General features: G+C 38.2%; 2 protein-coding genes across 5 annotated transcripts in view; both read right to left on the bottom strand.

Moving 5' to 3' along the window:
* Window positions 1-1,710: 1,710 nt before the first annotated feature.
* LOC134678738 (calcium-binding mitochondrial carrier protein SCaMC-2) overlaps window positions 1,711-27,702 on the bottom strand; it is a 66,624-nt gene continuing 40,632 nt past the window's right edge. For 2 of the 4 annotated variants that reach the window (XM_063537418.1, XM_063537419.1), the window contains 3 exons: window positions 4,723-4,881; window positions 3,723-4,296; window positions 1,711-2,107 (listed from right to left, as the gene is read on the bottom strand). In XM_063537418.1, the coding sequence (XP_063393488.1) occupies window positions 1,923-2,107; window positions 3,723-4,296; window positions 4,723-4,881 (918 nt within the window). In that variant the 3' untranslated portion in view covers window positions 1,711-1,922. Of the gene's footprint in view, window positions 2,108-3,722; window positions 4,297-4,722; window positions 4,882-17,716; window positions 17,860-17,903; window positions 18,176-27,702 lie in introns of those variants that run through there. The other 2 variants (XM_063537420.1, XM_063537421.1) reach the window with 2 other exon arrangements.
* Window positions 6,025-7,173, bottom strand: LOC134678959 (uncharacterized). Its single transcript, XM_063537713.1, has 2 exons — window positions 6,880-7,173; window positions 6,025-6,264 (listed from the first exon to the last, which is right to left on the bottom strand). The coding sequence occupies exons 1-2, from the start codon at window positions 7,027-7,029 to the stop codon at window positions 6,103-6,105; spliced, it is 312 nt and encodes a 103-aa protein (XP_063393783.1). The 5' UTR covers window positions 7,030-7,173; the 3' UTR covers window positions 6,025-6,102.

Raw genomic sequence — 27,702 nt, 5'->3', positions numbered from 1 at the left:
TGGTTGACTATTGAAGAAGGAGCGCCTATCACACCATGGTGTTAACTATATATCGACTTGGTAGACTATTTAAGAAGGAGCTATCTTGTCGAGGTGTTGATATGGTTGACTATTGAAGAAGGAGCGATCAAATCACACCATGTTGTTGGCCAAGTGTCGATGTGGTAGACTATTTAAGAAGGAGCTATCATATCGTACACAATGATTTAAAATGATGCATCTTATGATAAAGTTTGGAAATACATGGTTGAAAAAAAATGACTGTAAAAAAAAAAAGAAATGTACATGAAAAACATATGTATACAAAAAAAGAAACTGGCAATTCAACTTTTAAGTGAAGAAAAAAAAACATGGTTAATTTTTTTTGCTGCTAGTACCAGCGTAAGAAGAATACAATATGATTCCTTCTATCTATGTTTGAGATGAGACAGTCCCTGGCCAAACTATAGTAATAGGTATCCCAATTGTATGATCATACAATACTTACCTAACAGACCATAATGAGGTGTACTTCGGGAACGAAGTACAAGTCAGTATGGCCGTGTTAGAATATTATTATCCTATGTACAAATTGTGTTACGTATGAAGCTGACCTGTTTCTCTTTGAAGTCCAATGTTGATAATATATTGCACTATTTAAACACTTAAACACAACTTCACATGAAGTTTACACAATTGGTGATTTATGTGGGTACGATACAAAACCTACCGTGGATAAGAGAAACAGGGGTAGTGGTAACTTTAGTAATAATATAGTAGTTAACCTACTACTAAGATTTGTACATTACTTTTAAGTGATTTATTATGTATTTATATTACTGATTAGTAATTTTATGTATAACGGAATTTAATGAAAAGATGTTATAATCATTTTATTTTGGATATTTCGATAAATGGACAAGGTACATGAAAAACCACGGTTGTGACGTCATTTCTGGAATGACAAGTGGCATGATTAACCAGGTGCAAGTGGCTGGCTAGCGATGGGCATAAAAGGGCCCGACCAAAATTCATTTGGGTCATTCTGCTTTGAGCATCAGCACTGAGTTAATCGTCGCCAAAGGAATATTGAAAGTTAAGTAAATACTATGTTGATAATTAATAATAAGTATTATAATAATTAAGTATTTACTTGATTAATTAGATGGATTAATTGATTCTACCATCTCTTAGTGAATAATTACTCTTAGTAATTATATTTATTAGTTGTTGATGATAAGGTGAATAAATAGGAGTATTGACTTTAATAAACAGTTTTATTTTCAATTACATCTGTTTATTATTTTATTTATGCTACTTATAACTCCAATAACAACCAGTGATTGTTTTAGCAGTTGTACATACTTTGAATCAAGGTAAATAAATATCTAACGAAAAGTTATGCCTAAATTTTACACCAAACATAGTGTTATTAGGCAGTAATGAGAATAGAAGTAATATTGCTTATTTATTTTGAGTGTGATATTTAAGGTGGGGATTCTCCTTATTTACTTAGACAGCTATTATAATTCGCTTTTCTCACACGTGCGACGGATTTTACCTACAATGGCACCCGCGTACGTGCGCCCGCTCCATGCACCCGCGTCAGCGAGCGGATGCCCTAAATGAGTTTTCAAAGAGTAACACAATAATAAAAATAAATAAAAAGAACCCAGATTGAGAGAAGCGCTAGTTACGCCAAAACAAAAACGGAACGAAAAAAAATCAAACTAAAAAAAATTACGTTATTTATTATAATCACAGATGCTACCCAACCGGGCCGGACAAAATGCAATCATTTAGCTCACCACAGTACGACGCGTACTCAAAAATGGAATATGTCACATACATAGAATAAATAAGACTTACATACAGCTATATACAATCAAATGCAAAATTTGCTAATATGCTTAAGTGATAACTCAATAATGTTCGGTGCGTGATCACGTCATATTGACGCCTAGGGACCGGCTGGCGTACTCGTAGACGACGTAGGAGATGGAGACGGCGGGTATGACCTTGATGAAGTTGGGTGTGATGCCGCGGTAGAGGCCGCGGACGCCCTCTCGCTGCACGATGTCCTTGAACACGCCGCGCATCGTGCCTTCCGCTACTTTGGCTGCTTTCTCTGAAATGAGGAAAAGGATTGGTTAATGAATTTTGAATGGACCCGGGTATGTCCTTAAACTACGTCCAGGACCCGGGTATGTCCTTAAACCACGTCCAAGACCACCGGTGGACGGGCAGCAGCGTCCCTCAAATTCGGCGTACTCGACTGCGATCGCCAACCCGCCTGCCAAACGTGGCGATTATGGCATTCACCCCCATCATGAAGGGGGAGGCCTTTGTTCAGCAGTGGACGTCTTATGGCTGAGATGATGATGATGATGATGAATGAATTTTATCTCGAGTGTGTCGTTCCACAAAACGTTCCGTTCTGTAATGGGAAACATTCTTGCTCGAAGAGACTACAGTAACGGCGCGATTCGGGAAATGAATTAGAGATTCAATAGATATGAAATAGTAAACATATGTGACGTTCCACGGCAAAAGGTATCTTATGGCGGCTGGCGCTTAAGCTATTATTAACGCCGCTCCAATATTCAGTCGGGGCAATGGTACCTTTTCCCGTGGAACGTCACATATCATTACTATTTCATGTCTAGTGAATCTCTAATTCATTTCCCGAATCGCGCCGTAAGACATTGTTTTCTTCAATCTTCCTTCGGTGTAACTGACAAGGGTGGTCGTGTGATAGTGACAGAGGTAAGGACGACTCACGCTAGACCGGGCCCGGCCCGGGCCGAGGCGTCCGACATGTCATTTTCACACGGTGCTTTCTATAGAAAACGAAGCGCCCCGAAACTCCGGCCCTGTCTAGCGTGAGTCATCCTTTATTCTAACTTCTATGAATATTTTTTCGAATTGATCTAAAGTCTATACCGCTAACGCTACATAATAGTGAAAATACCGCTAAAAGCAATTTGATTTTTTGATTTTTGATTTTTTGAAAATTCGACGACCGGTCTGGCCTAGTGCATAGTGACCCTGCCTGCGAAGCCGATGGTCCTGGGTTCCAATCCCAGTAAGGGCATTTATTTGTGTGATGAACACTAATATTTGTTCCCGAGTCATGGGTGTTTTCTATGTATATAAGAATGTATTTATTTATATAAGTATGTACTCGTATATCGTCGCCTAGCACCCATAGTACGAGCTTTGCTTAGTCTGGGGCTAGGTTGATCTGAGTAAGATGTGCCCTAATAAAAAAAAACCGGGCAAGTGCGAGTCGGACTCGCGCATGAAAGGTTCCGTACCATAAAGCAAAAAAAAACGGAAAAAATGCAAAAAGAAAACGGTCACCCATCCAAGTACTGACACTGACCACGCCCGACGTTGCTTAACTTTGGTCAAAAATCACGTTTGCTGTATGGGAGCCCCACTTAAATCTTTATTTTATTCTGTTTTTAGTATTTGTTGTTATAGCGGCAACAGAAATATATCATCTGTGAAAATTTCAACTGTCTAGCTATCACAGTTCGTGAGATACAGCCTGGTGACAGTCAGACGGACGGACGGACGGACGGACGGATGGACGGACGGACGGACGGACGGACGGACAGCGAAGTCTTAGTAATAGGGTCCCGTTTTACCCTTTGGGTACGGAACCCTAAAAAAGAATTAGTAACCTCATGAGTGCTATTATAGCAAACATTAATTAATAATGTTTAGTGTATATTAACCTTGCGCCTGCAACCTGGTCCTGACGAGCGCCAGCGGGTACGAGCACACCTGGCCCAGCGTGCAGGAGGCGCTGCCGCACGCCAGCAGCAGCAGCATGCCCGGCTGCCCGTTGTGGTGGTACTTGTTTATGTACTTCTTCTTCAGCGTCTCGTACACCGCCAGGTCTATCCCCGCGTACGGCACGATCCCTAGGATATTTGGAATGTAGCCTTTATAGAAGCATCTGAGCCCCTCGCGGGCGTATATTTTCCGCGCGGCGTCCAGAATGCCGCTGTACTGGCCAGTTTTTCTAAGCGCCAATCGCGTTTTGAGAACCTCGAGAGGGTATATGACCGTTTGGCTGATCGCCCCGGCCGTAGCGCCGGCGGCGAATCGCTCATATATCTCTAGAGGCTGGTTTTTTCTGTCGCCGAGTATTAGACGCTTGACTTGCTCGTAGGCGGCGAACTTGATAGCTGATTCTGGCGCTATTTTAATGACGTTGATGCCGTTTCCCCGCCAGAGGCCGGTGATGCCGCCCTCGCTTATCATTCTCGCTAAGCACTTGCTCATGCCTTCTCTTGTTGGATTCACCTGGAAAATAAGAATCGGGGTTAATTGAGCGGTGGTTGAATCCAGTTGGATTTGCTATCAGCCGTCCAAACTTAGTAATTAATATTAACTGTGATTTATGGGATTAGAGAGAGTTTATTTTGACTTTGGAAAAATATTATCATTTTGTCGTTACAGATGTAAGGCATAATTGTTCTTCATCCTATTTTCTAGGAAATGTTCGTATTTGTCATGCTACTTCAGTTAACCTCAGTACTTTTTGCACCGAGACTGACTGAAATAGCAAGACACGTTCGTATGTTTCCGTGAAAATCTGTATCTGTAGTACTTCATCAATCATCAGAAAAACGCTCACAGTTACGTCCCAATAATTTTAACATACAGTGCGCTGGCCCGCCCCGAAAGGCTGCTCTTGACAAAGTCAGTGTGAAGGTTGCAGTTAGTTACCTGCAGGAACACTTTTAGTCGGTCCAGAGGCGCCGTACAGGTCCGGCTGAACGCTCCGGCGATGCCACCCGCCAGCAGATGGCGCCACCACTTCCCCGTCTGGAGTTCGCTCTGTGTGAAGTCGTCGGGTACGTTCATGTCCTCCCCGATGTCCAGATACTGGAAGGAGAAGGTTCTGTTTAGTTTATGGGTGCCTGGTAGCATGGAATATGTTAAATATACAACTCGCTCAGTTTACAATATTGAAACAGTTTAAATAAGATGCTCTTGCTGCTGAGGGAAGAGCTTGGTAAGAAGTCTTCAGAGGTACGAGTAGCTACTGTAAACACCTTAACTTATGTTTGCCGAGGACATCTGGTTGAACTTTGAATGCCCTGCAGTGCCTTTTATAAAATACTCTAGAAGAAACTAGTTTACATGGGTAACTCTGCAGCCGATCGTGCATAATTTTATAATATGAGCGAGATACTTTCTACTGGTAATGGAAATAAAACAGGGAGTCTTTAGGTGACACGTGGCAAAGATTATTCTTTTTGGCGCCATTCAACTCGCGCGTTTGCCAAAACGTTAAAAATACTCTAACCATTCGTGTGATAAAAGAAAGATTTTTGTTAGGCTCAGAACATTACGCTCATGACAGAATGTAGAGTGAAGAGAGAATGCATCTAGAGTAAAGGTATAACTAAATTGTGAAAGGACTAAAGGACGCGATTAATCTACTGGTAGTAGCAGTTAAGAAGCCAAAATCTACATATCTGTTTATCGTATGGTAAGTTACTGATTTTAAATTAAATATTATTCTAGGGATTGAGATTTGCACTCTACCTACATATGCCAATGTGACACTCTACCACCGTGTTGTGGAGCAATACCAAAATGTTGTAGTGATTGAATGAATGATTTCGCGATTTGCTATTTGTATTATTTTCCTGGCATGATTCGACTAGGATGTGCCTTTATTTTCTATTATTAAATGTACAAGAATATGAACCAGTAACTGGCCACTTAATAAAATCTCATTTAGTTAGTAACAACTAAATTATTATCAAAACTGGTCTACTAAATTTTCTGGATTCACAGCCCGTGTGCGTGGCAATATCGTTCCGGACATGAGATGGGGAATACCTACCCTGTTTAGTTTAGTCTAACTCGCGGTATCGCAACGCACAAGAGCTAACAGTGTCGCTTTTGTTTTAACATTTCATACTCGTATGTGTGTGGTGGTTTAAAATTGTAAAATAAAAATATCTATATCAGGATTCTTATCAAACACAGACGACAGGTTATTACACTTATTAGTAACCGCACTGTTATTAGATTTTTTTAAGTTGTGAAGTGGCCAGTTACTGGTATGTAACTATGTAGCTAGTGATAAGTATTTTACCCTAATACAGGGTCTACATGTTGTTCATGTTCATACTCTACATCGTCATCATCATCATCCTCGACGACGTGTGGCTCGTCCACTTCGGGTCTGACGTATTTCACTTGTTTGAATTTAATATTAAAATTAGTCCACGCGTGGTACAGAAGCCGCTCCGCCTGTGAGAAACTAGGGTCAGATCCTCCAAGGCCAAATTACCTAATGGATATAGAAGTCGTTTTGACGACTATGGAAATACTTGAGAAGCGTCACTTCTCTAAGTAGTCGTGAATAGAACTGATAAAATCCGTTGCAACTCAAATACAAAATGATAGCTATTGTATAGAAGCTTGTTACTTGCACATGGTGCCTCCTACTTCAAAAGCTATCGTGTTTATAGCTTTTTCTCGTGGTATATACAAATTACATAAATAAAAGACGTATAAAGCATTTTATTATAAATATTCTTTAGATCCTAGTGCAGTAATATTATCTGACGATCGTATTTTATGATTCGCATAGAGCATGTCAACTACCAAGCTACAGCTACAGTCAGTCTCGACAAGATTTTCAAGTGCTTTAACCAACATTGATACAAAGCTAGCATACAAAACAATGCCATTAGATTTTATAGCAGTTTGACCAATATTTGCGATTGAAACAACTAGATAAAGAAGTGACTGCTTTCAAATGTGTTTTTATTGATACTTATTGAATTCTCATCGAACTTCATTTAAGAATCCTCAAAATAATATTGGAGAAATGTGTTTAAACAAGGCAGGTAGGTATATTACCGCAGTCTCCTTCAATCTGTATTGACCCATGATCGTATGTTCCAAGTCAACGGCGAGAGTCAGCAGAGCAACGTAGGTCTGCCAAAGCATGGCTTCCTGGTATCCTGTATAAACGATAATTTTAAACACAATTTTTCCCTTGCTAATCATTATTTTTAATTTTGCCCACCAATTGTGCGATGCCTAAGCATGTTTTCAAGACTGTTACTTTGACAGATGTCAGTTTACAGCTGGCATGTAAAAGGGAGCTGGGAGTTTGTATAGGCAAGCGAAGTTTATTTTTTAACCCACGACCTATATATACCCTTTGCCCTTAAAGGGAAAGTAGAAGCTGAACTAGATAGGTTGGTAGGGTTAGGTATTTTTATGTGATGTAGCATTTCCATTTTAACAACTTCCACCTGAACCACCCTCATTATACAACTTGTTCCACCACATAACTGTGCTGTGAACCTCACTTCAGTTTTCAAGGTATAACAATAATTTACCAACATATTTTCTGGTTGCACTATCTTATTACGTTATATTGTATATAAGACGGCCTTTTTTTCATATACAAAACAACATGGGACACCTACGTACCCAACGAGTATCATTTGTATTATTTCTTTCCAATTCATCAGATAGGAGTCTGTGCGGAAAGAGAAGAGTCGTGGAATGTACGTTCCATGACTCTTCTCTTTCCGAACAGACTCCATGTTATCATTTTGAATCATTAGACTCAATACAAAGTTACATATGCACGCGTAACCGTATTATGTATGTATGTATGTCATTAGTCATTAACGAAACATCCGGAACCTCGGTCTAGCGCGAACCGGTTCCATCCAGAAATGGAAAGTGGGCGCCACACATTCGCCAAATTCTTTCTTTTGTGTTAAGTAATTAGAAAGTTATGAGAAACGTTCCGGCGTTACGTTACGTTGCTGCTGTTATTACATATATGGACGCCGAATGCGAATGAAACTATAACACACTAATACTACGTTTAGACTATCTGGCACGACCGTTTTGGCTGTATATTTGCTTTTACTAGCAAATACAGCTCGAAATAGTTCTGCTGGTTGCGCACATGCTATTTCTCAAATATTTATGAGATGATCTCGGACCCCAGTAGGAAGCGAAAGTTGGACCAAGCTGAGTCTACATCGCGTTTGCAGAGAAAAAAGTGACAGTGTCATCATTAAAGCCAAATTACTATGAAAATGGGGACATGTATAATTGTATATGTATATCTAAAATAATACGTTTTAGTAATCATGTTACGTTTAAGTACGTTGTGAGTAAAAAAGTCCCTGTCAGAATTAGGTAGTTATACTAGTAGCTAGTACTAATATATACCTAATATAAAATTTAATAAAATGATGGAATTAGAACAATTGAACATTAATCAGCTCTGCGCCACAAAAGGCGGACTTTGCTCTGTGTCACACATGCGGATGTAACTGTACCTACCTAAATGATATTATGGTTTGATATTTATATGTAAAACGTGTTGGTATATGATATTTTTCCTAGCATTTAAGACGATGAATATCCAGCTATGATGCTTCTTATGGTAACATTCCATTTCTAACCGCAGCTGCACTACCGGTACTAAACGCGTCGCTGTCATTGTCAATTTCCATAGTAAAATTGACAGTAATGCAGCTTCGGTTAGAAATGGAATGTTACCTTAGGCTTTATGCTTTTAATTACTCATTGGGTATATTTAAATAAAAGCAAACTTTCAAGAAGAGCCAGCCGCAGTAGAAATTAATAGATTTAGGAACCTCAAAGAGCCGCAAACGTTGTTTTGTGCTCAGGGGTCGGCAGCTGATCATTATTTGATCAGGGAACTCCAAGTGTAAATAATATGAGTGACCTCTTGAAGAGCCGCAAATGCACCTCCTAAGAGCCGCATGCGGCTCACGAGTCGGGGTTTGCCGACCCCTGAGCTAGGGCATGCTCGCCATACTTAGGGCAGCTATAGAATTGCCCCAAGTTTATACCTCGTTACGGCTTGCCTGGATAAAAATTAAAAATCTTGAGTAAAATCAAGATAAAAACAAGTTAAGTCACTTAAAACTGACCGGTGTCTGCAAAGACCTCTGCAAGAATTTTGTATGTTGTCTACGCAACGAGCTACTAAGTAACGGACGCTAGGTGCTTCTTTCATCCGAAAGCGGCCACCTATTCGGTTATACTTAGAGGTCTACCTGCTATTACTCTGCCTGGAAACATGTTCCGTTCAATTCCATTTAAGATTGAGATAGATGCGTAAAATCTAAGACAATTTCTTTTTTTTAATTTGAGAGGAAAAAGAGATGGCGCTGTACAGCTCTATACATTTGGCGGTAAGTCTGATTGTCATAAGTTCACGTTAGACAATTCAGTGACCGCAAAACGTACGGCGCAGTACAGCGTCATCTGTTTTGGATGTCTAAGGGGCACGTTTTTTTCTTAATCTTTACCTCTCTATTACAATCAATTCCCTTAGGTAATGACCTTTTCTATGTATAGACAATTAACCTTGCTGCAGCCTTCTCACCACATTCCTTAACATTGAGATCTAACCGTGACTATCACTATCGTCACTTTGTGGGTGTTTTTGAAATGTCAATGCCACTTCTACAGAATGCGGGACGTTGATATGATTTTAAAATTCCCAAATTGGAGATCGAAATTATCAACAGAAGATGAAAGAAAAGGGGCCACATGATATAAAATATAAATATAATTTCCTATTTAGGGTTTATTTCCTAAATATAATGTATTTGACCGATTTAAAGGAACCATTACTTCTCGCCAGCTCTTAAATCGGCTTCTAAGGAGGTAGATTCGATTAAGAGAGGAAGTGTTCATAGATAAATACAAGGAAAGCCCAATAAGCTACGGCAATACAGGTTTAATGTTTCATTCCGCTAGGTGGGGTAAGTACAGTCACCGCACGGGATTGTTATGCCATTTAGGGTTCTTGGTAAATTGGAAATTCTATAGCATAAGTATTGAACAACCAATTTAGCTAGCCTAAATGACGTACCTAACAATCGCGGAGCATGATGTTACCTAAGTATCATAGCAATTGGGTCGCTGTTGGTCATAACCTCGTTTTTGGTGTTCTAGCCGACCAAATTCGACACTGACCCCGATAGACAACCTTCGCAATGCCGGCGTTATGAAACTGTTACTTCAATACGGCTTGATAAAAAGTTGCGTGATCGATTGATAAAAACTTTAGTAAACCGTTTTGTTACAAATTGTTTCGGACTGTGTGATCGGACTTTAACAGAGAATAAATAATAGAACTGGGTACAGAAGACTCACTCTCTAACAAAAAGCGTCTGTTACGACCAGCACAGATATGGCCGCTAGGTGGCGACAGCGCCACGCGCGGCTTATGGCTTTCCCCAAAATTGGTAAGGAACTGATGTACTTTTAGCTACCTGTAGCAAAGCGACGAAATCGCGGAGTGAGCCACGTCTGGATAAGGGTCTTAATCAACAAGGCATCACCTTAACTTAAGACTTAACTTGCTTTGTAATTATGACTAACCCTTGGAACGGCATATTTCCTAATCAAAATGTCACTTACAAGCCAAGATCATGGGTAAGGGAATTGGGAAACAATATAAACCTCAGGGATCTGAAAGCATTGAAATACTGTAGTTATTGACAGCGAACGCCATCTCGGAGCACTTGTCTTATAAGCGTTCTTGGCACTGTGGGCACATTTATATTAAGCGTCCTTATCGTCCAACAGGTTAAGAAAACATTTCAAATGTGAAGTGCTTTATATTAATATGCCATAATTGTGTGTTTTTAGTTTTAAGATATATTTTGTAATAATAGTTTTTAAGGTATTTATCTGTGGGCCAATAGTTGCCTGAAAATAAATGTATTCATTTCATTTCATTTCATTCAATGTGGTTGGCGGGCCCAAGTATTTTACAGATGACGCCAGCATAGGTTTTACCTGTCAATCCTACAAATAAATACTTTTTTTTGGAAATGTATGCCCTGGGTACGAGCCCTTTAAGCCACCTCAAGAACAAACCTAGAGATAGGTAAAAGCGAATGCTGGCGCCATCTATAAAAACCTTTGACAGTTGCCAGCCCAATTAGTTAAACATACCTAAAGTACATCTTAATAGTTCTGTGAATTGGCAACGCGTTCGGATGACTTGTGAGTCATCGCGTCATTGCACGAGACACACTCGTGACATAACTTATTATAATTATTATGTTTAAAAGTACCTACATGTCGGTATGTATAGCAGTGGACATCCCCGGCGCGCGTTCGTAGAATAAAAAAAATATAAGTACCTTTTGGTATTATTAAATGATATTTAGAAGTAGGTACATTATTTATATTTAGATTTAATGACGTTTGGAATCGATTGTTTCTCGGCTGTTAAGTTTGCTGACGATAAGATACGAGTATGAACGAGATTATTGCTCTGTCTGCGTGATGATATTGAAATGTCACCGCTGGTAACGTACGCGTGCCAATAGTAGGTAGGATCATTAAGAGTAATAAATAAATCCATTGCGATCTAGAACGAATGATGTTCGCGTTACCGTTGTCTAAAAGTAATTGTTGTACGTAGTTAGAGCCGTGTTAGAGAGCTCGAATCGATATCGGTGGACAGTTCATACAAATCCATCGGACTAACACCAATATTTCGAATTAAAGGATATTTATAATTGAATATTAATAATAGTACCTATATGGTGTGGAAGGCTATATGCACACTAGAGATTCTCATAGAAGGTCAAACTTTGAACGTTTTCATTGCAAATTTACTTAACCATTTGACCGCCAAGAACGTCAAATGACGCGGCCGGCTAATACCAATACTAATCTCCGTGCATTGTGACAAGGTTTTCGATGACGCACCGCGCACATGATATACGAATATTTTAAAGGCAACGTGGGTTGCCATTTGAAGTACAGTTAGCTGCAGAGGTAACTGCCCCCCTCTCAAACAAGTTTCTATGGAGGGTGGGGGTCAGTTAATCTCTTCAGCTTCATGTACATACAATTATGCATGCTTTCTAAAGATCGTTTAACTCCCAACCCCTCCAGATTTGGCTTCAAAATTATAGTTCGTTTTTTTAGCATTAGAAAGAACTTTAAAGAAGGTAAGCGATCATGAAATGTCTTTTAATTGAAAACGCTTTTTAAAAATCAGTTACTATTACTTATGAAAGCAGAAGAATATAAATAATCGTATTACATTCATAATTGTTACATATTTGCCGTATCTTATTTTTAAAATGTGTTTTTCAATTATAAGACACATCAAGATTGTTTACCTTATTTCTAATACTAAAAAAACGAACTATAGATGTGCAAACTAAATGAGTTAATTAATATAACTACGACCTCATAGATAAACTTATCATATTTGTTGTACTTTGCCTTCTAATATCGGCGCGGCGAATCACTTACAGTTTCAAGAAAAGTCTAAAATATTTAATAATTAATGTTATAGTATGTAACGCGTAGTTATTTAAAATTGTAATCAGTGTTATCAAGATACTTTTATCATTGAGCGTCACCGTCATCTGTGTGACTGGAATATGATGAAACGTGAAAACTAAGCGAGGCAGACTATGTTATGAATTTGGAATGTGTTTGTAAAATTTTGTTACACTTGAACAGTAGGTATTACCGGTAAATCCTAGGTTTTACCGTACTTCGGGCTTTTACAGTAACATATAGATCTAGTACACAATAGGGTATTTGACTGTATTTAAAATAAATGGTTTTACGCCATGCAAAAAATAAAGCAGCAGAAGATTAATAGAGAAACGTAGACAGCAGTTATTTTTAGACACAATTTATATTTTAAAACCCGTATAAAACTATAAAGAGTATTACCTAGGTAATTTGATTGTGACGTCACATGCTAGTGTTCCATATGAGTCGCTTAACTTCAAACTCGGGTAAATCCATCTGTCAGATTATGCGATTTTGGTATTAAGAAAACGTAATAGGGTAGATAATATTTGCTGAGAGGGTCCAATGGATTTACCCGAGTTTGAAGTTAAGCGACACATATAAATTCCATAGTAGCACATCGTTTTGACAGTTCTAAAAAGAAACTGATTTGATTAGTAATCAAATATCCTAATACCCTATCACGGAATCGTACGAACGTGTCTCGCTATTTCAGTCAGTCTCGGTTCAAAAAGTACTGACGTTGACTGAAGTAGTATGACAATTACGAACATTTCCGAGAAAATACGATGGAAAACAATTATGCACTACATCTGTACAAAGTGTGGGAAGTAAATAAACGTAATATTTTGATAGAAATTTGACATGATTAATGACATAGCCATTGCAAATTACTTATGCCTTGCAGAGTTAGCTTGGTCCGACTCTAAGTTTGTATAACTATACTTGTTTTATTCCAAAGTATTGGCAATGAATAATATTTTAGTATAAATTATTACACATAATCTATGTCACTGTTCCAATTTCAAGCCTCTTAAGATAATTTCAGAGACACGTGTATTGCATAAATCTTTCCAGTCGACACATATTTATGTATTAAGTACTTATATATGTATAGTGAATGGATTCACAATGCCATTTAGGTCAGAGCGGTATCAGACCGAGTTTATAGGTCATAAAATCAACGTGACCGTCTATTGGACATAATTATGTACATTAATACATATAGAAACGCAGAATTTACATTACATATTATATTGAAATACCTTTTTTTCATGATTCTAAGACGGGTTCCGACTCATAATAAAACCAAGGAGCGCAATTGCCAACTACCTGTATATGTATAAACACAGAAGCCAATAGTTAACTTTATTGTGATTATTGCTAAGAGAATAAGAACGTGTGTAGATCATTTTGAACACCTGGACCGCTTACCCACTTCTGCTGCTGTACCGAACCACGTGTTGTTGCAAGCATTGGAATTATCAGCTTTTCCACTAGACAGGTGGGCATTAGTGGCATTACCAATACGCGTACTTAGCGACGAGTGGTGGTTAATCCCGTTGTATTTAATGGGTTTTACTTAAAGTACCATAGCAGCCGGCTTCATATAGAATAGATAAAACCATTCAAGCATTTGAGTATGAAAGATATATTAACTATATGATACAAACATAAAAATACTATAAAATGCAGTTGCAAATATGGAGCATCGTCTTGGCCTCCTTAAATCTCGGGATGTAAGGCCATATTCACATGTACAGTGCGATCTGCCTCGCTGAGCCACCTTATTTGCCTAACAGTGTGAGACTAGGTAGGTATTTGAGTAAGTTTCTCCCATAATATTTATATTTACTTAGCTGATGAAATAAGAGCTAGGTCGTACGCGTGTTTATCACTTAAATAATTAATAAGTTATTGGCAAAATTTTAATTTTGGTACAAGCTTTTATTGCTGACTTTAAGTTTCTTTCCGCAACTAATACTCATCAAGACAACTCTAAAAATCCCAAACACAATTATTAGGTTATATAAGCTTTTAAAAATGCGAGTCATTTTTACCGGCTGGTTTTGAGTTATGTTTTAAATACGTGTAATTCCACGAACACTAATCCTGCCATGTTTTCCTGTCAGTTATCGGAGACGTAGTTTCCCGCGCGCTGCGCGGACGCATGACGTCACGCGCACGCGTCGACGACGCGTCACGCGCAAATAGGGCTGTCACGATTACTTATATTCTTATTTGCGTTTTTGTTTTACACGTCGACTGTAACAATTTGTGTGTTTGTTTGTTGACAGTCGTAATATATTTATAATTAAATGTGTCACGGACGCCAATTTAACACCAAATACACATAACATAACTTCAGTAATCCGGAAGAAGTAACAGGTTACAGAATTATTTACCTAACTGAAGTAAAATGAAATTAAATAAGCCATTACTTTTTTATTAATTATTTAATTAGAACGAAAGCATATTTAGATTACTACGAGTTCGGCGCTTGTAAAAATAGCATGAACTTTGTCCAAATACCAGTACGCTGATAGTCGTGACTTATCAGTTGTCTGGGAGATATGTGTATTAAATCTGCCATTTCGAATTTAATAAACCCGCTAATGCAGAGACATCCCTAGTTATTAAACCTAAACTAAACAACGACGATTGTCGTCACTTTACGTCTGGAAATACAACAGGTATTAGTTCCGTTCCGGTCGAGGAAAAAATTGACACAAGCCGCCAAATTTTTACAAGTTAATAAGTTTAATAACATTATAGAAATCTACAGTCATCGTGATTGTACGAGAACTAAATACAGTGTGACTCAATAGTCCCATAAACAAACACAAAGTCCATAAATATTAGAATAAATTTTTTAATAGCATCGTTCGCAGACGTTTCTGCTTGTTAAAAATTAAAATCCATAAATATTGTTTTAAAAAGCTCAATTCTTATAAATTTCACTGACACTTTTACAAAAGAGATTTCTAGATTCTAGGCAAAAGTAGGAATGGCCTCCTGTACAAACGGAAGTGAATATTAGGACGTAAGGTATATAAATTGTCAGCTATCGTTTTAGTATACAAATAACTATGCTACTTTTCTGGGTCAAATACAATATTTGGTGGACGATAGAACTATATAGAATAGAATAGAATAGAATTACATTATTGTTCTTGGTTTCTGTCAGGCTCCATCAGATATATCGGTTAGGAGCGGCCAAGGCGCTCACAAATATCTGAACACGCGTATTGTAAAGGCGATAGAGTGCGCGTTCAGGTATTGTGAACAACACGGCCGCTCCGATATATCTGATGGCAAATGTACAGCGAGCGACCCGGTAACTAGGTACGTGTTAGTTTAACCCTATTCGTTATCTGATACGTAAATACTGTCATATTGCAGTTTTGTAATAAGTCTAGGAATGTGTTTATCGAGCTGCGTATGCGATAAGCGTGCTTTTGGTACAGTTATACGATGTATAACACACAACTCTTGACCATAAGTCACCCTGGTCTATGCAATAATAAGTGTCAGTTTAACCTTATGTAAGTAACTAAATGTTCTAATTTTATACGCACTTTATATGAACTGTACATCGGTGGACCTTATTACAAAAGGCATAAGATCCACCGATGCACAGTTATAGTTCGTAGCTTTGTAACAGAGCCCGGCGGCTAATCCTATTGTCTATTGTTAAGTAAAACCGCACGTGCTACTTACCTGCAAAAAAGGATCATACTTATTCTATTTGGCACCTGAGCGCAGGCTAGTCCAACGCTCAAAAAACCAGTGTAGGTGCGCTGTCCGATAACGCGCCTTTGTTACGCATCTCGATGACACTTAGACTGGTTCTGTAGTAATCGACTCGCCGGCACTCGGTAACCGAAGTACGCAGGTTTTTATACAGGTGGTTGTGGCACGTGGCACGAGCGGTTTTACTTAACAATAGACAATAGGATTAGCTCGGGCTCTATTAGAAACCTACGAACTTTAACAGTGTGGGCAATGGTGCGCACACGTCCTATAGCGTTTAGCATAAGTACAATTACGGGTAAAATTGTATAGGAAATTGTTAATTTATTTCAAATATAGATTGAGAAAATTATTATTTTATGACATGGCTGTATTATAAAACAATACTTATAAAATCGCATAGCATAATAGTCTAAAATACATATAGTACAATGTATGTATTAGGTACCCTCAAAAGGGCTTCAAACTCTTTTGACAATTCCTTTTTACGCTTTCTTCTTAACATTTATTGAACCAGATATTAGCATTAGTTGCGTTGTCGCGCTCGACTGTATACTTCAAGTCGCGTTTGACATATGGAGTCGCGCGCGACAAGTCGACAACGCAAGTTTAATCGAATGCGTACAGAGCTGATCTAGTCATAGACAATGATTAGCTAACTTGCTCTTCAAAGACAATGATTCATTAATTTGCTATTTGTTGTCAATGAATGTCGGGACTAACCCCGAGTGATTTATATCTTTTGGAATTACAATCTATGACGTGATATTTTATTAGCTTTTATCTAGTTTTAGAGCATTTCCTTGAATTGTTGTAAATACTTAACACACCGATTGTGGTAGTAATTAGTCAAGTGATTATGTAGTTTCATTGTGAAAAATACTTTCTCCAAAGTGTTTTTTTTTATCCGTATAAATAAATAAGGAGATGTAGAATATGCCCTACTAGTGACTTTTAACTCGTTAATTACAAAATTCGCTCCATAGAATGATTGGATGAACACAATAGTAGGTAAGTACTCGTACCTACAAAAAATCGATTATAACATTTGAAACATCTTGAGATATAAATTATTATTATTTAATCAAATACAGATTAGTATAAGTACATTAAATGTATTGAATTCATCCAAAACGCTTGTATATCTTTCGCATAGCAACACCGAAGCTTAATTCTAGAATAATCAAGAATAGCTCCAAACAAGCACATGTCCATCGCATACCCGCACCCGTTATCGTTACTTGTAATGTTTCCCACTTTTGACATTTCCAACGCTCGATTATTCTGTCGTCCACCAAAATGTCAAGGTCCTTACTATTATTGACATAAAGGCGATTACGGCCTGCATTATTAATTTTAATGGTTCCATATGTCGGACCGTTTCCCTGGCAACAGTCCGCACCGCACCACGTGAGTACAAGACATTCCGCACGAGAATAAAGGAGGGCGAGACACCTTAGAAAGAGTGGGTAGAATCTGACAGTTTGCCAGTTGCATTGAAAATTTAGTTCCGTATTTAATAATGCAAGAACCAGACATATTCGCGATAGCTTGAATGCTTTCCAAATGCCACAGGTGTCATATCTAGACAGCTAAAGGCTAGAAAGTGGCGTTGGAATTCTAAATGGTTCTCGGTTACCTTAACGATCCATTCCCAAGCGTCGTAATAAGATTCCATATCCATGGTGAAAGTCACTTTTAATTTCTAATGTCACTAAGAAGAAAGATTCTCGATTCAAAGTATTCTCGATCGAAGTGACCGAACAGAAGTCTAGACGCGGACTGGCACTAGCAGGCCGCTAAGCACTAATTTAGAATGCGTTTACCTTTGCCAAACATCTTCGGAAGACGATCAGGAAGTCCTCGAAGACGTCGCCCGTTCCGACCGTAAGCTCCTCCAGTTCCAGAGACATTTCTATATTATCTAGTTTACACGGGTAAATAAGATAAATACTTATTAAAAATTAAATTCTATGATCACAGATCGTTTGCTTTGGACTATCAGATCTTATAGTCTATAATACTAGTTTAGCTAGGAGTGCGGGACGCGAAACGCGTACGATTCGACCAGCGAACGGTGTCACACTGGCCAGGCGGTCCTCGTGTCGGTGTTTCGTCATCCTTCACGGACATAATTCCACACACTTCCCAACTAGAACGCTCAAGAGAACCATTGTGGGCGCGCTCTCCGATAACGTTAAGTTTATACGGTAACAATTACAAGTGTTCGCCTGAGCTTAAACTCGGTAAGCGAATCGGAATGTGAGACGAGTTTGTAGAACTGTGAACCGCATGGCAGCGGTGCGAGGCGACGAGCCAGTACCACGATACCGGACGACTCTAGTCAAACGAGCAGTTAACAGTGAAGCTAGAGCGATAAGCAACCGTCTTGGTGATACAGTGGTACAGGCATAACAGCTGATAAAGAACGGTCGGTCAGGACAGGTTACCGGGGGCTCGGCTGCGCGAATTGCGATAGCGAGTTTAGTTAGCAACTTCGGTTGGATGAAGTCGAAGGTGTACAATGTATGTATTAGGTACCCTCAAAAGGGCTTCAAACTCTTTTGACAATTCCTTTTTACGCTTTCTTCTTAACATTTATTGAACCAGATATTAGCATTAGTTGCGTTGTCGCGCTCGACTGTATACTTCAAGTCGCGTTTGACATATGGAGTCGCGCGCGACAACGCAAGTTTAATCGAATGCGTACAGAGCTGATCTAGTCATAGACAATGATTAGCTAACTTGCTCTTCAAAGACAATGATTCATTAATTTGCTATTTGTTGTCAATGAATGTCGGGACTAACCCCGAGTGATTTATATCTTTTGGAATTACAATCTATGACGTGATATTTTATTAGCTTTTATCTAGTTTCAGAGCATTTCCTTGAATTGTTGTAAATACTTAACACACCGATTGTGGTAGTAATTAGTCAAGCTGATAAAGAACGGTCGGTCAGGACAGGTTACCGGGGGCTCGGCTGCGCGAATTGCGATAGCGAGTTTAGTTAGCAACTTCGGTTGGATGTAGTCGAAGGTGAAAGCGATGAATGTTGCGCCGAGCCCCTTAGTGAAGATAAAACATTCCATATATGTACTTAACTTTTTGCCATTAAATAACCAATAAACTTAGGTACTTAAGTATTTACATTTAGTGGTTAGGGTAAGTGATCTTTCCGAGGATTGCACTTAAGTAATGTCACAAGTGTTTATACTATTAGAGCTATTAACAGCAAACACTACAACTAATTACTAATTAATTGCGTCTAATTAATAATTAAGCTCCAAGAGCTAACCAATAGTTCTGGTTAATTAACGATCTAGTAAAATAAGAGTAATGCTTAGATGGCATTTGTTTTTTGTTACCGTATACAATAGAATAGAGTTGACTAACTAGACTATAGAGGAACCATGGACCCCCCGCAAATAGAGCGAGTAGTAAACATCTACTCGCTATAATTTCTTTGTATCTACTATGTATTTTCGTCGTAAAACTGTTATTTCTATAATATTTTAGTTGATGCCTACGTCTGTACATTAGGGTATGTTTTATATTCTATGCATTGAAGTTCATTGTTCAAATTCAAAATATATTATTGCTTCTTATTTAAGCAAAGTTGACAATATTTTTGACGGATAATTGTCTGGACCAAGTTAACTCTGCATACCATTTGCAATGACAGTGTGGTAATGTCATCATTAATGTCAAAATTCTATGAAAATATGATGTTTGTAATGACATGTGACATGGCCGCACTTTGGTCTATTCAAGTTAGCTTAGATGGACTCTACCTAGAAGTCGCCTTAATCCTTAGAGCATTTAATAACCGGAGTCGCCTTTAAGAGCTTACCCCTCTACCGAAAATCTTGCACAGTTGTGCAAACTATTGTATGGACTGACGTTTATCTGACATGGCTATTTGTACGTTACATATAGAAATCATGTAGAAAGAGCCATACTTTTAGCGTGGCCCTCCCCTGCAATAATAATCGGCAGACTGTTTTCTACAGAAAATGACAGCCAAGGCGTCTCCAGTTACTAAATGCTCTAAGGCTTAATCTGTCACATTTGGGTTTCCTCACTCCGTCCTTAATTGAGTTTCAATAAAAAACAACACGAAAAAATATAATACCATTAAACAATTGTGGTCAAACGTATTGTTCTAATATAAAAACTGGACTGCACCATTATTATTTTTTGTCACATTACTCACTTTTTGTCGAAACTATCGTTTCCTGTACATTCCATTCCTTTCTAGATAGTCTGTCTGAAAAGGGACAGCCGATTTCAAGTCTAGTTCAGTGAAACATTTCGTCACAAGCGTTCTGGCATCTTACACTAGCCTTGGTTACATCAGAGAAATGCGGAAGTTATTTTTGGGGCTGCCGACTGACAACGCACGAATATAAATCGTTAAGCAACAAGCCAATCAATTTGATAGCACGAAAACGGATTCTCTAATCGTCGCCGTCGACGGCAATTGTGCCTAGGTAGAAGGCACTTCGCTTTTTATTACGAAAACCTGCATGACTGCGCGTCTCATTTTTATAAAGAATAGGTGTTTTGTAATATCTATCAGCATGTCGCATTACATAATTACAGCATTAGTAAAATCATACTTTAATTCTAGTAATTACAGGTCAGTCTTTAAAATAAGCATCATCATCTAATTAATTCCCATCGGCTGCTGGCTACTCGCAACTCGCAAGCGTGTAGAATATCTCGAAAACTCCAGTGTAACGTGACCGTGAGATCCGTAATAACCTACGAGTGGAGAGCTTACTTATATAGTGTGTAGCTTTCAAATAGAGCCCGATGGCTAATCCTATTGTCTATTGTTAAGTAAAACCGCTCGTGCCACGTGCCACAACCACCTGCACAAAAAATACGTACTTTGGTTACTGAGTGCCGGCGAGTCGAACGCTACAGAACCAGTCTAAAATGTGTCATCGAGATGCGTAACAAAGGCGCGTTATCGGAGAGCGCACCTACACTGGTTTTTTGAGCGTTGGACTAGCCCGCGATCAGATGCCAAATAGAATAAAGAAGACCCTTTTTTGCAGGTAAGTAGCACGTGCGGTTTTACTTAACAATAGACAATAGGATTAGCCATCGGGCTCTATTTGAAAGCTACGCACTATACCGGTGTCGGTTTAGCTGTCGACTACGAAAATATCAGTCGTTTATGGTACCAAAACTGATGTATGGAGTGAGCACCCTCTTACTATATTTCTCTATGATATGGCTTAAGCCTAGATTTACAATACACGTGCTCTTTGACTTGACACACGACAATGACGGATGTAATTCTAATGCGTTGTTGACCAAAACGTGATCGCGCACGCGACTATAGAACTACCTATGACTAGGACTATCTCTCACATGTCGTAACACACTATTGATCGAAATATGTAAAATAGGTATAAGTATAAGTACCCCATCTCTCTCTTTACGGGATCAGTTTAATAACGATCAGTAACATAATTAAATAATTATCTACTCGTATGGTATACAAACTAAAGATTTGTATACGTGGCGTTAAAAACTGAAAAAGTATGCCCATGCTCAATTGCTCAGGGCCGGATTTGTACGCCCCAGCTGCGGCAAAATTATAAAATCCATTTATTGTACCTAATATTAAATCTGTAATTGTATAGTGACGTATGAAATGTAAATTTTACGAATATATAATTGAAATTGGTAAATATTTAATAACAGAATACTTAATCGATCGCATATGCGAAACATATAAGCATAAGCATATGCTTAAAACTACGATTTGCTGCGTCCACAAGACGATCAGTCGAGATTCACAATCTCACGTAATGGATGACGATATTGACGATGAACAAATCGTCGCTCTCATTTTTGAAATGAAATGAAAATGAAATTTTTGACAGCTCCCTACTGATTACATTCTGTTAAATGCCTAGAAATACAAAGCATAGGCTAGCAACTACCAGCGCTTCCAAAAAGTTATGAAACCCAAAATTACGAGGCATCTTTTCATCAATTGTACGTGTAATAATTCAGTGCGTGTCGAGCTATTAATTATTAGCACTTTCGCTCCCGATATACATATCTGAAGGAGACTGTACACGGCATCATCATCATTCTATTGCTCTAGTTTCGTAGAAAGTGGAAAAGTAGAATATATTTTAAAACTGACACTCATTGTAATGGTGCCGATGCCGCTAAAATTGTAGACATTGGCACATAAAGTATTTCAAGAATAAGTAAGCGTACGAAATGAAACTACAGGTATATGTATTAATAAATGTTACTCTTTATGTTAACTTGAAATTAAATAAAAGCTAAACGTGCGCTAGCTATGTTTGCTATAATTAAACATAAAAAATTGACTTGACACTGACAGTGTATCTTTATACATGACATGTCCTATTTTAGGGTTCCGTACCGTACCCAAAGGGTAAAACGGGACCCTATTACTAAGACTTCGCTGTCCGTCCGTCCGTCCGTCCGTCTGTCACCAGGCTGTATCTCACGAACCGTGATAGCTAGACAGTTGAAATTTTCACAGATGATGTATTTCTGTTGCCGCTATAACAACAAATACTAAAAACAGAATAAAATAAAGATTTAAATGGGGCTCCCATACAACAAACGTGATTTTTGACCAAAGTTAAGCAACGTCGGGAGTGGTCAGTACTTGGATGGGTGACCGTTTTTTTTGCTTTTTATTGTTTTTTTTTTTGCATTATGGTACGGAACCCTTCGTGCGCGAGTCCGACTCGCACTTGCCCGGTTTTTGTAGACAATTTTTTGCTCTAAAACCCAAACGACGCTAGAGTTTCATGTCAATTTTAGGGTAACAAACATTATGTCACTGAAAGATTTCTGCCATAGTTCAGTCAGCAGCATAAGTTGATAAGCGGGCGAGGTGTTCAAAATTATCTTGACATGCTCTTATTATACTCACAATAAAGTCGCGTTAAGATCATTTTGAATACCTGGCCCGCTTAGCAACTTCTGCTGCTGAATGTTCAAAAGTTGCGCGTTAAACTGAAACGTTACCTATTCTGATCTCAACCCATATAGGGTTGACATTTTAAATAGATCTCTGTTGCGTACACACTCCGAAGTATTATAATTACCTGCTTAATCTAATCGCTACTTGTTAACTTTTCGCCGCCACGTCAATGAAGTAATTAACGCCATGTCAAAAATTACTTCACGTAGACAACCCTAACGTATAAAATATCAAGTCGTGGCGTGTGGGGCACGAAATTTACTGACTTTATAGTCTTTATATCAAGTCACTGGCGGCGAAAAAGTTAATCATGGCCCACCGGACAGCTGTTTTTTTGTCGGCGGCATTTGCCAATTTTCTCAGGTTTCCGTGAAAGACGTCATTATGACGTCACAGCCTCGCCTCACTAGGTCACGGATGGCTAACAACGTAGACTCACTGTTTGTTAAGTGCGGCGCAGACGGGTAATGTAGGCTTTCGTTTCTTTCTCACGGGCCGGATTGGGTGGAATTTCGCACTGTTTCGTGAGCAGAAATGGCTGGTTCATGCAGGCTATATATAGTAGGAGACCACATGGAATCAACGAAACCAACGTAACGCAACTTAATACAAAACCATTATCAGCTGTCAAATTTATGACAGCAAATTGCATTAGGTTCTCATTTGGCTATAGTAATAACTACATATATGCGTAATCGATTAGTAATTACTCCGTCGTGTCGGTTAACCCGAACGATCAACTCGCTACCGCTGTTTCTCCCACCAATTTAAATAAAAATGTAAAAAAAAACTCTTACATAACTATTCCTTGTATTCTTGTTCTAGTGGTGTCAAAAATTACCGCAGGTCACTAATTTTTTAATATTTTTATTTCGTGAATGTAAAAAAATGTAATTAGAACAATTTTGAACTAACTACAGTCAACATCCCTATTATTGTTACAACGTCGCTTACTGAGAAGTTAAGAAAAGAACACTGTATTGACACCACAGTTCGAGGAAGAGATAAAAGATAAGCTAGTTCAGCGAGTTTATTTGTACAGCTTAAATTATATGGATGTGCATAGGTGACGAACATTCCTCTGTTACTGTATCTAATCTATGATATAAGAGATTGTCGGCGCGATTAGGGGAATACTGAGGCGATAGATCAATCCACATTTATATTGTGTTTCAGATTATGATTATGGAGTCTGTCTACGCTAAGTCTACAGTTTGGCAGTGACAAGCAAGCAAGGTTCATACTTTTAAGTTTTGCTTAGTATTTGATGCAACGGCATTATTATGTCTCCAAGATTTAGGACCTTTCAAAGTCAAAATAAAAGATTCAGATCTCATTAATGCCACTCATAATGTACAACAGCGCTTAAGTAAAAGCTGTCGTTAAAAGCACTTTGGCCTGGACGTAAGGTCGAAATTTGCTTAGTTTGTATGAACATCGTTTGTAACTAAGTCATGCATGCTGAGCTCACCCGTCCGTCATTCAAGCGCTTTTATAAAATCTAGACCTGAGCAGTTATTAGTAGTTTAGTGCATACATCGAAATTCTAGAACGTGATTTAGCCAATTATTTATTAGACATAAGGAGACGCCTGAGGCACATGCCTGACCGGTGGCTAGAAAGCGACTAGCTCTGGGCTACGAAGTATTTACTCTCGCAATAATGTACTTGTACAGCTATTTCTTATGAAATAGTATTTAATTTAAACCGACATGCTGAAATAACATGAATCTTTGGTCCACTCCACACTAGCGTCGGCGTCTAAATTGAAAATCGTAATTAGATTCCAAAAAAAGTAAGACAATGTTGCCACTGCAATAATTTGTTTGTAAAATAGTAAATTCCTTTTTAAAAATAAACACGCTAAGATAATTTATTTATTGGTAATTTTACTCCTACGATTTAAAAAAGTACTTTTATTTACTTATTTTTACATAAATACAAGACGCGCTAGTAAAAAGCGGCAATATTGTCTTACTTATTTTGGACTCTAATTACGATTTTCAGTTTAGTCAGCGCGATGGAAAATGGCGTCGCTGCAAAGTCGCGGCAACGTTGCGTCGAGCAGCAGCCATTGTAGACTAGACGCCGACGCTCAAAAGACGCTACGAGTAGTGTACGAGTAGGGTGGCTATTATTGGCATGAACTATGTCTGATATTAGTTTTCATTTAAATGTGGAGGTGGCTTTTCGGCGGCAGATCTCAATGAGTTATTTTCTTTAATTAGATGGGGTTAAGGGTTAAGGTTTCTTAGAAAAGCATACTATAACAATTGAACTATTAAGAACATAAATTTTAAAGAGTCTGATGCAATCGTTCACATAACGCGCCCTCAATGACTCTAGATGCGATACCACTTTACAGACGAAATAAGTTTACGCGATTCACTGTTTTTGTGTTTTCGCGATATCAGTTTAAAGTACCGTTAACAGGTCATTTGTATGAACGATCGGGTCAAATTTACATATCATATTTGTATATTTGTATGGAGCGTAGCTGTTAAATTTAGCAAAAACAAAACTATAGGGTATTATCCTACTTAAATGAGTTTCTTTTTTAGAATTGTCAAAACAATTTGCTAATATGGAATTTATATGAAATATTACACAATGACGTCACGGTCAACTTATATAAATACTACTTTTTAGGGTTCCGTAACTCAAAAGGAAAAAACGGAACCCTCATAGGATCACTCGTGCGTCTGTCTGTCTGTCCGTCTGTCACAGCCTATTTTCTCCGAAACTACTGGACCAATTAAGTTGAAATTTGGTACAAATATGTAAGTTTGTGACCCAAAGACGGACGTGTAACTTCTGGGAGGTAAATGCGAAAATTAAAAAATAAAGTTTTTAAAACTATATCGTGTTACATATCTAATGAAAGAGTTCAATGTGAGAATCTCAAATATATTTTTTTATAATTCTAGAATAAACAATTTAGTAGTAATTCAAGAAAATATGCAAAAAATTACCATTCCCCCCTTTATCTCCGAAACTACTGGTACTAAAATTTTGGTAAAAAAAATACATAAAATAGATCTTTACCTATAGATAACAGGAAAATCTATTAGATATATGTAGTCAAGCGTGAGTCGGACTAATTACTTAGTTTTTGATCCGACCCCTACGGGTTTTGTAAGGCAATTCATTCGTGTTTCACATATAAAAAACACATTGTTAAAAATTGAGTAATGTACGAAACCCTTGGATCGCGAGTCCGACTCGCACTTGACCGGTCTTTATATTTCTATCCGATATTAAATAAAAAATGTTTTTAAAAATAACTGCTATGTTTTTTTAATAATTATCTGGTGCTTTATTTCATGCATGGCGTGAAATAATTTCTTTTAAATACATTCATAATTATACCCTAAATATTTCATGTAAACGTGACATCAAACTAGTTTCAAGATCAAGCCATCAAAAGTACCAGGCGATCATAACGAACAAAGAACACGAAACACGAGCCAGTGATAATTAGGTGTTACGTAACGATAATTGTTTGGTCACGGGCCATTTGAGTACTTAGGCTGTGACTGGACAGTACTGACCATTACTTACTTTGCACTAATGGAAACAGGACCGGTCACTGAACAACGTAGTATCTAAACTTAGTACGTATATTTAAGGAGCAAATAATGACATTGTTAGTATTGACAGTGTAATGAATGATTGGAATGACTTTGACGACCGGTCTGACCTAGTGGGTAGTGACCCTGCCTGTCCGGACTGTGAAGCAGACGGTCCTGGGTTCGAATCCCGGTAAGGGCATTTATTTGTGTACAAAAATATTTGTTCCAGAGTCATGGGTGTTTTCTATGTAAATAAGTATGTATTTATCTATATAGGTATGTATATCGTCGCCTAGCAGCCATAGTACAAGCTTTGCTTAGTTTAGGGCTAGGTTAATCAGTGTAAGATGTCCCCAGATATTTATTATTTAATTGTAATGGAACTAAGGAACGCCAACATTAAACCATCCTCAATAAAACAATAAAACAATCGTAACGTCATCAAGCTACACACCTGTGTGTATAAAGAGAACCTTATGATAATTAACGCCTATTTCGCCTGACTGAATTGACGTATGTAACACATTAACTACTATTACTATAGCCCTTTCAGAGTTGGACTGACTCAATTTGTGCACGAGCCTTGCGTGTGGTACCAACCGGCGAGATCCAGTTTGGCTTTTGACATTTCGCAGATGGTATTGGATATTTTTTTAAATGTTTTGTTCGATTTGGGGAGAATAGATTCTCTGGCGAACGAGTTGTCTGTACAATGTACTAGGTACATATAAAATTTAAATTTGTAGTGAGACAATAACCAAAAAAAGTAGGCGAGACAGCTAATTTTGTTTTTTGCCTCATGACGCCGGCTTTGGAGATAAAATCTAGGTACATTAATTAATTAGGTTTCCAGAAATAGATATCTGGTATGAAACTAAGCCAATTGCCGGTCTGTTCTGGGCATCGGTTTGGCAAACAAAATGTCAAGAGCGGTTTCATACGTAGTTCAGACTATGCATTTCCGCTAAGCTACATGGATGGTCAGAATTAAGAGAAAATATCAGAAGATTTTTACAATACTAAAAGAACCTTCTTTACATGTTGGAATAATAAGTTCGAA

This window comes from Cydia fagiglandana, chromosome Z (genome assembly GCF_963556715.1).
Source record: "Cydia fagiglandana chromosome Z, ilCydFagi1.1, whole genome shotgun sequence".
NCBI lineage: Eukaryota > Metazoa > Arthropoda > Insecta > Lepidoptera > Tortricidae > Cydia > Cydia fagiglandana.
Note: the sequence above shows the minus strand (reverse complement) of the source record. Positions and strands in the feature narration are given on the sequence as shown.